This window comes from Hyalella azteca, unplaced genomic scaffold, assembly GCF_000764305.2.
Source record: "Hyalella azteca isolate HAZT.00-mixed unplaced genomic scaffold, Hazt_2.0.2 contig10672, whole genome shotgun sequence".
Taxonomy (NCBI): Eukaryota; Metazoa; Arthropoda; class Malacostraca; order Amphipoda; family Hyalellidae; genus Hyalella; species Hyalella azteca.
Window position 1 is genome coordinate 986,095 of NW_025940701.1, and position 12,860 is coordinate 998,954.

At 35.2% G+C, this 12,860-nt stretch overlaps 1 protein-coding gene across 1 annotated transcript; it reads left to right on the forward strand.

Annotated features, from left to right (window-relative positions):
- Window positions 1–1,168: 1,168 nt before the first annotated feature.
- On the forward strand, window positions 1,169–12,634 carry LOC108671306 (serine/threonine-protein phosphatase 6 regulatory ankyrin repeat subunit C). Its single transcript, XM_018158822.2, has 7 exons — window positions 1,169–1,319; window positions 2,186–2,377; window positions 3,097–3,195; window positions 8,864–8,965; window positions 10,028–10,120; window positions 10,878–11,219; window positions 11,789–12,634. Exons 1-7 carry the CDS (start codon window positions 1,290–1,292, stop codon window positions 11,858–11,860), a joined length of 930 nt encoding a protein of 309 aa, XP_018014311.1. The 5' UTR covers window positions 1,169–1,289; the 3' UTR covers window positions 11,861–12,634.
- Window positions 12,635–12,860: the final 226 nt, after the last annotated feature.

The following is a 12,860-nucleotide window of genomic DNA, read 5'->3' on the forward strand; positions in this document are numbered from 1 at the left end:
TTTATAGCCATTGTTCTAATTGCGTTCATGTTGAATAAAAATTACACAGAAAATTCGATCGCTTTCGTCATAATTTTTCTTATAATTTTTAGCTTTCCCAATCGATGAACGACAAGATTGTGTAAGAGCCGTGAAAAACTATTAAGCTACTTCTAAATTGTGAAGTTTGACGTATCTGAACCTGAATAAATTTTGAAAAATTAAAATGGATTTTGTGATGAAGTATGCACATTCAGTGGCAGCACCTGGGGCGACAGTAATTTTGCATTTCCGGAAACGACCTCAAATGTGGAATTTATTTATTCTATATTTAGTGTAAATAACAATATTCATTTAATTTACGACGATTTACGAGCCAATGTTTTTTGTGTATGTACTAAAAAATGTTCCCGTCAATGTTTGTGTGCATGTCAACAAGAAGTCTGAACGTTTGTTGAACCTAATATAACCAAAGGGTAAATTAAATATTCGGTCAGTTATCCGTAGACTTTCGAGCCAAGGTCCTTCTCGATCACTGATTTAATATTATGAAATAATCCCTTTAATAGAAGTTCGAAGGTAAACATGGGGAACATTATGATGAAACTGTTTAAGCATACATTCTTATTTTACGCGATTTCGTTCAGAGCTATAGTGATAGATTACCTCGCAAAGTTACGTCAACAAATTTAGAATTATTTCCAGTCGCGAATGAATCGTCGAGTGACACTTATAAATAAACGAATGCGTTCATTGTGCATGCAAATAGTCTAATAACTTTATAAATTATTACTTCAATAATTTAACTGATATATTTTTTCTCTTAGGCGACATACATTTGATATATCGTTGTCTGTGCTTTCAGTTTTTTTATTATTTGAAATAATTACTTAAGAAATGTCCTTAAATATCTTGATGTTCATTTTCACTTTATTCCTTTCGATTTAAATGTTTATTAGTGGACTTAATAATGGACGGAAAATTTGAATTACTGTTTGGAGTCATTTGTATTGTTGTTTAACGCTTAACCAACGAATGTGCTGTAAATTTGCACATGCAGCTAACATTTTATCCCGTCATAATATAAAATAAATTAAATGATTGCATGAATGGCGTCTATTTATAAATTAGTCTATATATTTTTATAGTTTTAAAATTTTCATATCATGGTAAATTTTAACACTTTTTCTCAGGACTGAGCTTTCGACTAACAGGCATCTATGTTGATGACCTTCAGATATATAATAGGTTTTATCCCAAAGCAATATTTGTCTTTTTATTAATTCAAGGAGCCCAAAACACACTCGAATATGGGTTGTGGCTCTAGTGCTCTGCCAGTGGTAAGTAATCATTTTATAATAATTGAAATCTAATCATTATACCATACTAGAACAATGATTATAACACATAGTTGTAACCATTACCCTAACAAAATTTCGAGTCGCCCCAGCTTCTGATTTGGGGTACCAGAAGCTGGGGCGACTCTAAATTTTGTTAGGGTACTACGTATAACAAGCGAGGTCTTCGTAAATAATTGAAAATAGTTGAAGAGGATGAGATTTACTAGTAGCACAGAGATCATTGTCCTGAAAACTCCGTCGCAGTTGCACTTTCAAAAGGAACTAATGTGAAACGCAGATTTCTTTACTGCGCATTTTGTTATCAATGCGATCTCAATTTATAATGACGCGTAAATTATAGTGGCTTCGCCAGACAGACGCTCGATATACTGAATGAACTGTAAGGTTTCATGGCCATTGCAGGGAACGAGCGACGAAGTTGCGGAAATTTTTTTTGCGTACATTTTATTCAAATAAACATAGATTTAAATCTCAAACAGAGTAATGTACAGTTTTGGGCTTTCTCCGTAGTTTAGTGTAGCTTCGTGTCTCATCAATATTGGGCCTTACGTAATCAATAAACTCTGTGACTCTAATAACAGGGATGTTTTCATGATTCTGTTGCAGCCATTAATGGAAAATGATATTTTTTATAGAAAAAGCTAGGGAATACAATTCCGAATTGCTGACTAATTCTGTAGAAGTAATTATTCATTTGCTTTATTCATTGTCAAACAAAATACTTTTAATTAGTTCGGCCTTCATGGTAGAACCACACCGAGCGTAAATCCTTGACATTTATATGCAATTAATAAAATTTTATATGTAATTTGTAATATTTATTCCCATGTGATTTGTCGGAAAAGAATCCGCTGGACAGCGTAGAGGAGACGCTGAAGGCCATAATGAACGGCTCGCTGCCCCCCGAGGCGCTGGACAGCGTTCTCAACCGCTCCAACGTCAACACGAAATTCGACATCGACGACGTGAAGGACTTGACACCACTCATCATGGCTACCAGTGCGGGCAACCTGCCTGCTACTAAAGCTGTGCTCGCGGTAAGTAATGTTGTCGCAAGTTACGGGCATATGATCATTAATGCTTAGAATTAAGTGGGATGCTTAAGCCAAGCTACCGAAATGTGATGAAGTCATCGTAAGTCATAAATGCTTGTAGTAAGTAAAATGTTGAGAGAAGTATCTACTAATTTAGATTGATTATCGATAATAAAGAATATTTTTGGCTAATATTTGAGCTCGATAAAGCCAAATCGTTGCTCGTTAAGATAGTTTTAACCTGGAAAAACTCATTCATCAGAATACTATCTGGAAAATGAGATATCTTGATACCGCCTTATACGTAAGATGAAAATTGCAATATTGATTTTGTTATTGATTGAGTAACAATTTCGTAAAGATACTTGAGTAACGTGAATAATTTATGTGTTGATAACACAACATTGCACGTATGTGGCTAACAATGTGCGTGGTCTGTTATGTCGTATAGATACTTGAGTAACATTTGTGTAGTTTGGCAGAAGCTGTTCTTTAATGCAGGTTTCATTGAAGACCAGAGAGTATTTCTTATTGACAATTTTCTCTTTTATGCAGGTTTCATTGAAGACCAGAGAGTATTTCTTATTGACAATTTTCTTAAATAAGAAATACTCTCTGGTCTTCAATGAAACCTGCATTAAATACTAGAGTAACGTGAATAATTTACGTGTTGATAACACAACATTGCACGTATGTGGCTAACAATGAGCGTGTTCTGTCAGCTCGGCCCCGACCTGTCAGTGACGGATGGTGAAGGCAACACGGCACTGCACATCGCTGTTAAGGCGGACAGACCGGACCTTGTTACGGAACTTATTACGGTGAGAAGCCATGATTGTCATTGTTGATTTCCGAAAACTATTTATATTATATATCTTCAATTAATATCTATAAACTTACACTGTATCTGAACTTATTACGGTGAGGAAATTACGGCTCGTGTATTAAAACCATTATACGGGCCATGATAGTCATTGTTAATTTCCAATATTATTTTTTAGCATGTACCTTGAATACATATCTGTAAACGTGCACTGAATAAAATAATTCATGAATTTATATTTCGTATAAAATTATAATTCATACATATCATTACTTCATTTTTCATAATCATCAAAGTCTCTATTTTCAGAGTAAACATGACGACTAACAAACTAACAAATGAGCGGCTAAGCTGCTCAGTGGCTTACTCTATTTTTGAACGTTTATTTGTTTTCCGGACGCTAGCAGCTGCAGCATTAAAATATCTACTATAACTAAAATCACTATTAGTATCACTATTTCTATATTATGGAGTTTGCAGCTCAGTACATGTGCAAAAATTACTTTTTCGTCGTATTTTAAAGCTCGATGAGTTGACAGGACGCAGCTTTTCAGATGCCAAGTGATCCGGAACCCAAAAAACTGCTTGCACCGTCAAAATAAGTCGAGTAGAAAGCACTTACCAATGACGACGTATTTGGGATATTTGTCTAACGCTTGCAGCTCATAGCTCGGCTCAGCCAAGCCAAATCAATTAATAAGTTATTCAACATGAATATGCAGCTTACAGGGTGGTTGTGCTTTTGCTAATGGCTTAGGAAGTCAAGCCAGGTCAAGAAGCGAGCTTCACCAGCCAAACAAGTTAACGAGAGGCTACCGGATTCGTTATATCTTGAGGTCTGGATCAGACTAGTATTTCGGATGTAGAAGCGTTCAGCGTTACCTGAGAGCTTATGAAAATGTCCTTCACCTTCATATTTCTTTCAAGTTCTAAAATTTGACTTCTGGTTTCTTTAGTTAACAAACTGATCTATTGTCAACAACTCTCTATATTCTCATAATTAACGAGACGTTAATATTTACTTTATGCGATATCCGACTTAAATAAATTTTCCGTGAATGATGTTGGGCTAAGTGGTAATTCAACAAATCTTAACTTTAGGCAGAATAAGCCTAGTTAATCCAGCGGCTAGTTATCCTAAACGTAACTAGAGGAACAGGAGAGGAGCGGGAAGACAGTAGTATAACAATAATCCATTTAAACACTAATTATAGGACACTTAACCAAACTATACTAGTATCTGAGAGTAGCGTGCTGCAGCCTATAATTTTCGAGCCTAATAATAATATATAATAATTAATTAATCATAATTATAATATAATTAATATAAACATATAATAATGTACTGCAGCCAATATTTTCGAGCGTTGAAGCTGATATCTCATAGCGTAATTAAAAGGCTAATTTATGTAGAATGGTCACTCAGTTTATCAATGATGTTCGTTTTTTTCAGCTTGATATTTTCATATAAAAAGATACTCTCTCGGTACTCGGAAATGCTCTCGGTTGCTTTTGTGCATTAAACTAAAATATTAGATCATAGTTTTCTTAAATTATTCTATCATTTTTGAGCAAAAAACTTTCCTAAATTCAGTGTTTTTAGGATATTTGATAATATAGTATGATATCTTGATATTTGAAAGTTATATATTGTCGCGTCAAAAATTCCACAATCCGCTGGATAGGATAACTCAAATTTTATAGATCACTAGCGAAAATTTTTTACATGTCCAAATGTAGCTCTTTCGCGAGAGCATGAAACTTCCTAAGATAATATTTTTTACCCGAAGTCATTACATATTACAGTTCATTTTATTCCTGAGATCATATTTTTTTACCGTAAGTCATTTTATAGTTCAGTTTATTCCTGAGATCATATTTTTTACCCTAAGTCATGTTATAGTTAAGTTTATTCCTAAGATAATATTTTTTACCCGAAGTCATTACATATTACAGTTCATTTTATTCCTGAGATCCTATTTTTTACCCTAAGTCATGTTATAGTTCAGTTTATTAGGGTATCAACGATTGACTGGGGCGGCATGCATTAAAAGCTCAGACACGGCAGCCGCTGCATCGATTGCCGTGTGCCTGCGTGCCTTGTTGTCACTTTCTCAGAAGCCTTTAATGTTCTTTAATTAAATTCAGCGAAGGGAGAATAGCATCAGCAGTGAAAAAACTTACATCAAAACTAAATCGTTAGATAGGAGAAGTTGAGTTCAGCAAGTTTTTTTTAATTTTATCTGCGATTTTTTCGATCAGTATTTTTCACCTTGCTGGGATGATATTAGAGGTAATTTTAACTGATATATATATTTTGTGAAAAAAGGTGAAAAATATGACCCATATAATCAACGTTAACGAAAATTTATTAACCACACTAATAACTAACTCGTAAACAAATGCTTTTCACTTAAAATTTTGAATCCTGATATATGAATTTGGAACCTATATGCTGGGAGCGACACGAGAAAAAAAGTTCAAATTAGTCTTAGAGGAATTGATGCGAAAACGTTGCCAGCAGCACGTCATGCGTGCAGCACGTGACCGTGACTGTCGAGACACCGTGCTGCTTTAGGCACGTAGACGTGACCGTGACTGTCTAGCACGACACCGAGCTGCTTTAGGCACGTTTACAAGTGGCCGTGACTATACGTGCCAGGCACGTAAAGTGGACCGTGCTGTGTCAGGCACGTAGACGTGACCGTGACTGTCGAGCACGACATCATGCTGTGTTAGTCACGTAAACGTGACCGCGACTGTCGAGCATGACATCGTGCATGCTGTGTTAGGCACTTAGACGTGTCCGTGACTGTCGAGCACGACACCGTGCTGTGCTAGGCACTTATACGTGTCCGTGATTTTTGAGCACGACACCGTGCTGTGTTAGGCACGTAGACGTGACCGTGACTATCGAACATGGCAACGGACACGCCGAGACGCTGTGCTGTGCCCATCGATTGCTTTCGCGAATATTTGAACAAAGCTGGCCGCTGAACGGAGAGTAAAGGATACGAGAGAAAATAATCTTGAAATAATTTTAGCAAATCATCTTTTTAATCCACTGAATAATTAGGCCTAGCTTCCTTTTTAGCGCATTTTCTCATTTATGGAAAAATGCACTATTGTGCTCGCCATGTCCGTCCGTTCGTCCGTCTGTCCATCTGTCCGTCCGTCTGTCCGTGACCTCAAGTTTTTGTCGACGAGAAAATGCGCTCTCTGTCACTCACTGCAGTGAGTACTGAGTTATATTTTTATTCCTAATAAACTCGCATGTATATCGTACTCGAATTTTTCTCAATAAATTTTGCAGTTAAAATGAATGTGCGCCGTTAATTTGTTTTCGGCAGCAGAAGAGAACTACTGCCAAAGTTCGTATTATATCCTGACCAAGTATGAATTACTCATATCGAATATAACCTTAGGAAATATTCACTTGTGTATGACATAAATAGATGACTTATTCAAAAAGCACGTTCAAAATGATCAGTATTTGATAATTCAATTTAATAATTTAAATAATAATAAATACAGGGGAAAGCAACAAAAAAATTTTTGTTTGCTAGATGACACAATGAATGGTAAATACAAGGGGAAGCAGAAAAAAAAATATTTTTTTTTGCTAGATGACCTTCATAAAACATAATATTAAACAGAAATTAATATAAAATGAGTGTTCCTCTCGATCATATTGTTCTGTCTTTCAATAGAATGCCTTTCTTCTCCGTCAGATTAATAAATGACCAGCACTCTATAGAATATCAATACGAGCCCCTATTCTCATTTGTTTCCAACATGACGACATGGAAAGACACATTATCTATCATATGTAATCCATTAGTTGGTTCTGTGTTAGCCTTCAACAATAAGGAAATATAAACTGTATAGCTGACCTTGTCGGGGATCAGCAGTCTTTGCGCACCAGATGTTTCATCTCATCTTTTACTTCTTTGGACAAGACAGATGAACATTTTTGTTCAGAACTACGCATGAGATTTATGCTCGATCCCACAAATGCGTGGCAGTGCACAAGGTTATATTCACGTGGCAAGGTTGTGCAAGTTTTATACGCGTTGATTATTCTTATAATAAAAGCAATTATTTGATAGAAATATTGCCAATGCTAAATAATATAATTACATTACCCAAGTGATGTAATTATCAAACAATAATATTTGAGTTAGAGGTAAGTTTAATAAATAATTTAATTTTCTTAAGTAATTGCATTATTTAAATTCGCACGTAATTGGTAATTTTAGACATTTTAATTCATTTAAATAATTTATTTGTTTTGTATTAATTGAAAAATTCGAACTCTCTTTGCTTGGTGAAGCGATTGGCAAGCAACGAAGCCTCAGATAATCATAGGTTTTCTTCACGTGGTTGAACATAACTTAAATATACATACAAATTCTGCATCGTTTCTAAGTGTTGGCCAAACGCAGACAAACACTTGCCGGTTCATGCACGAACTCGAAGTGTGCAACATGGCTCTCGAGTTTGTCTTGCAAACTTGTTGAGTTTGTTTTGCCTGCCAACGTCAATAAGCTGCCTTGAATAAGTTAGTTTATCATTCAGACCGTCTCCAGACCTCGCTGATAGCACGGCAGGACGAGATCACGCAGTTCACGAAGACCGAAGGAGTTCATGTTGTGTCGAAAGGCGTTTTGGATATTTCCAGTCTTTAGCGAATTGTTGCTTTGCTTTCCGATGGCCACCGAGCAATATGCCCAACAACAGCCAGGGTTGAAATGCGAACGATTCACTGTTGCTAAATACATGACATGCATGAATTGCGTGACGTGCACAAGAGAAAACAAGGGAAAAACAACGACGCCCATAACAAGAACAAGTGGAAACGCAACGGCGTCCACATGAGGTACATGCGGAAGCTGCCGCATGTACCATCTGCCGTTAATACCACATTCGAAGCTTGCATATGTACATGTGCAGGTACTATCAGAGAAATTATTGAGACTTCGTGCAAGTTGCGACGCACTCTTTGCCTCCATGTGGGTCATGCTAACCTAGTTTGGACCGGTTAAGTATATCAGTGATACGTCCACTCTCTGCTCGCGCTGCGGATAAGAAAGTGTGTCATTATTTGGTCAACACATTCCATTTTCTGTGTGGACAATAAATTATTATTTGCATAATACACTCCAGTGTACTTACACAACAGCTAAACCAGCGTTTCCTGAAAAGGACTGATGGCAATGCAAGAGACCGAATTTTTTCCACCAAACTTGCAATCCGCATTTACGGGCATCATATGCTTGAGACATCGCAAAAAAATTAGAAGCTTAAATATAATGTAAATAATCGATAGGCTTCGAAGCATATCGTGACTATGACCTCAAGAATTTTGGATAACGATTAAGTTGGGTTTAATGGCCTACAGTTGTGACGTCAGAACAATGCTGATCCTCATTCGTGATACTAAAGCTTGCATCGTGAACCTAATCTCAAGGTCATCATAGTAAACAGTCAACGCAGCTATACTGAAACTGCAGTTAAGCGACGATGTACAACGAGCAAAATTTTATTACATCATAAACTAGGCTTTGAACAAATTAATCAAGTTAATGTATGAGATGAAGGTATGTAAATTGATACTGAATTTCATTTATTCTTGAAAATTTAAGATTCAAATATTTTTTTTGCAGGCCGGGAGTAACGTTAACTCTAAGAACGAGGACGGCTGTCCGATCTTAAGAACGGCCATTATAGAGAACGAAGACCCAAATATTCTAGAGAAGTTACTGCAGGTAAGTGATGCTTAATATTCTAGAGAAGTAACTGCAGGTAAGTGATGCTTAATATGCTATAGAAGTTACTGCAGGTAAGTGATGCCCAATATTCTAGAGAAGTTACTGCAGGTAAGTGATGATTAATATTCTAGAGAAGTAACAGCAGGTAAGTGATGCTTAATATTCTAGAGAAATATTTTTTTCGAAATTTTTTATTAATATGAGTAAGATTTGAAAATTATAGTGTATTTTTAAACTAATGTTGTTCACATAACGAAGTGTATGAGCAGTTACGTAAAAATCGACTTAATTTTATATGTTCTTTTTTGGAACGAATTCAATAAATAATTAACTGAAAAAATACTTTTAGAATAATTTTTTTTAAGTAGCTACAAAAAAATCACCTAAAAGCCATGATCGTAGGCCAACTATTTAACATTAAATACAAGGATTAACGGAAGGAAAATAATATATAAGTAAATAAAAATTCATTTATCTGCATGTAAAACTTTTTTCTCACGTAAAACTCCTCCTATAAAAACCCGGGTGTCACACTTCTTTCATTCCTCTTTTTACTCTGGGAATTTTTTCTTAAGAGAATTTCTGAAATAACACAACACAAATTCAGGACTGTGATAATCAAGAAATTAATATATCGGGACGTATGGCGGAAATATAATATAAATGAATAAAAAACTTTAAAAATATATAACATTTTCCACCATCATCAGCAGTATCCACTGATTCAACACGGATAGATGAACACGAAATTAGCAGCATTTAAAGACATTAATGAAACTTATCCAAATGATGATGCACTTCTTGCACCTCAGTGGGTCATCGTGATCCACTTTGACAGTGCAAAGGGGCGAAAAGTGTGTCAATATTTAAACCGCATGACCCATTTATTTCTCTGAGTGAGGATCATCATACCTCATTGGTGGGATCACGGACAATGACATATACAATGCAAGGTTAAATTAGTTCACTTCATTTGTCACTTGAAATCTAACAGAGAAGGTGTAAGTATCTTATCGCTTTACGTTACTACTTGTTTTAACGAATTTTTCATTGGTTCAGGCAGGCGCAAAGACTGACTATACGGAACCAGAGCCGCCACTGCAGACGGCGGCCGAGAAAGGGAAAATAGCTCACCTACAGCTACTCCTACAGGTGGGAGAGATGTGCATCTGTTGGGTTGTAACTACAGCAGTCAAGTGTTTTTTGATAAAATCTTATAACCTGAAATATTATGAGAATAACTTATAGAAGTATTATAGGCATAACATTTCGTCTGAAGTATTATAAATATAAGTATATAAGTATAAAATTTTGACAAAATTTTATAACCTGAAAGATTATAAGTATAACTTGTAGAGGTATTATAAGTATAACATTTCGTCTAAAGTATTATAAGTATAAGGATAAAATTATAAAATTTTGATAAAATTTTAAAACCTAAAGCATTATAAGTATATAAATATAAGCTGAAGTATTATAAATTTTGATAAATTTTTATAACCTGTACACTTACAAAAGCTGGTGCAGGCTTGAAAGAAATATATTGGTTGGTGGCAAAATACAAAATAATGAGCAAGCACTCCAAAGGAATGTAGAGAAAATATTTGTATGAAAATATCATCGAAAAGTAAATGGCTTTGGCATCTTCAAATTTTTCTGTTAGCTACAGTTCTTATTTTACAACACAGGCTTGATAATCACTAAATTGCTGTTAGATATTTAAAATTCGTCGTATTTTTAATGAAGAATTGGAACATTTTAAAATTCTGGTTTTGATATCTATTTGATTTCAAATATCATAATCTTGCACATGAAGAAGGGAAACATCAGTTATGACACATTTGAAGAATACGAATTTTATAGTTTCCATACGTTATCAATATAATTAACTGAGCATATTTCCCTGCAGAAACATGCCAACCCAAATGGAGTGAAAGTGAAACTTCCAAGTGGCGAGTCCGTAGATTTATTGACGTGGGCGACCAAGGGCGGCCATTCGTCCATCGTCGGCATTCTCGCGCTCGGTGGCAACGACGATGCAACAGATTTGCCTGCTGTCGCACGGGACGACGAAAAGGACTCTAAAGGCAAACATTCTGATGGTAAAGATGACGAGGATGACGGTAAGCCAGCGGACGTGTCACCCAAGACCACAAAGACGTCATCGCCTGCGAACGACGATGACTCGAAGCGACAAGGAGGAGATGGCGCTGAACACACGTCTCAGCACGACGAAGAAAACGACGTGCAGGTTACCCTAGTAGCATTGCTGGTTAATTTAAATTATTACAATCATAACAATAATTCAATATTTAAAAAAACTACCCTCTCACTCGTAAAATAAACGGCAATAGAAATATGACAACGACGTGTACTCGTCGGAAATGAGCTAATTTTTTTTTTTGTTTCTGGGATACTTTCGTTCGTGCAGTTTGTATGGTATTTTAGTTTGTGTTTTTAATTAAACTACGAACACTAATTAGTCATTCAATCTACTATATTTAACCTATAAGTATGGACAACGGTATTTTGCACGGATAAAATTTTAATTTCTGAACTCATAACTTCAGCAACACACAATTCGGACGTTCTGCTTCATGTTTTTTTTTCTCATTATTGGTCCAGCGAATAAACAATATTATTGTAATGGTTCTGGCCATCTCATGACTTTATTTGCTGTATCGCCTATTATAGCCTATTTAAAAATGTATAAATAATGTCCTTCATAAAAATGTGAAATGTGTTACTGATACTGCGACTATTTATTTATTAATTTTATTCTTAAAAATGATGTGAATGATGTGTGCGTAAATTTTGCAGGAAGCTACGCCGGCGCCGAAGCCTGATTCCTCAGAGCCTGCAGAAGCAATGGATGCTTCTAAACCTGAATAAATCCTTCTTATTGTTATTTTTAAATTAAATCTCTATCAAAGAAAATTAAAATGCAAGTAATTCGTTTGCAATCTCTAGGACAGCGAAGCTTTTTCGAGTGAAATTCTTGAGAATTTTGATGCTATCAGGTGAAATACATTTTGGACAGATTTCTCCTTTAAGAAGTCAGCAATAAGTATAACAAATTATTAATCGAAGAAGGTGTTTGAATGAGCCTGTAATAGGTACTTATTTACAGTGCCAGTTGTTTTGATGAAACATTAAAACTACGGTCACCAGTGGAAATTTGATTTTGAATACTGATGATGAAAAGACGCAATATGTACGAAAATTCACAATGATAAATCGTACAGATGTTATAAAATAAGCGATGAGTTCGGTTATTATAAAAATGTTTCCAGTAACAAATAATGCAAAAAAATTGTTTGAAATCAAAATATCTTTTTTATTGATCATTTAGTTTGATAGAAAGAAGTTGCTGCATGCAATAGAAGTAATCTGCGTTGTAGGCATTCGCTGTTCCCACGCACAAACATTTTACCATCAGGTCGGCCTATTTTTAAAAATTAATATTTTATGCAAACCTAGCACTAGAATTTGGTATATTGTGGACTCAAAATATTTCTGTTAAATACATAAATGAAAAATAAGATAAAACCAATGAAACACATTTAACCCATTCATGTATGAAAAAAAAATCACATTTTTAAAGGAAAAATGTGCGATTTAAAAAATAAAACATTCATGAAAGTTTCAGTGAGAAAGTTACTTAAAGTTGTTGTCAATTCATTGTCCTTATTTATTTGCGTAGAAGCTAAATCCTATTCGTTCAATTTAAAACCTGAAATACATGTATAGTTAATACCTTACTTGAAACTCTTGTTCGATTTTCGTGATGAATTCTGAAATTCTATAACCAAATAGTGCGAGTCTTTATGTAAGTATCAGTTGGCATATAAGGCGGTGGGAAAAATTGTAATGAAGCAGTGTCAGGACAAGC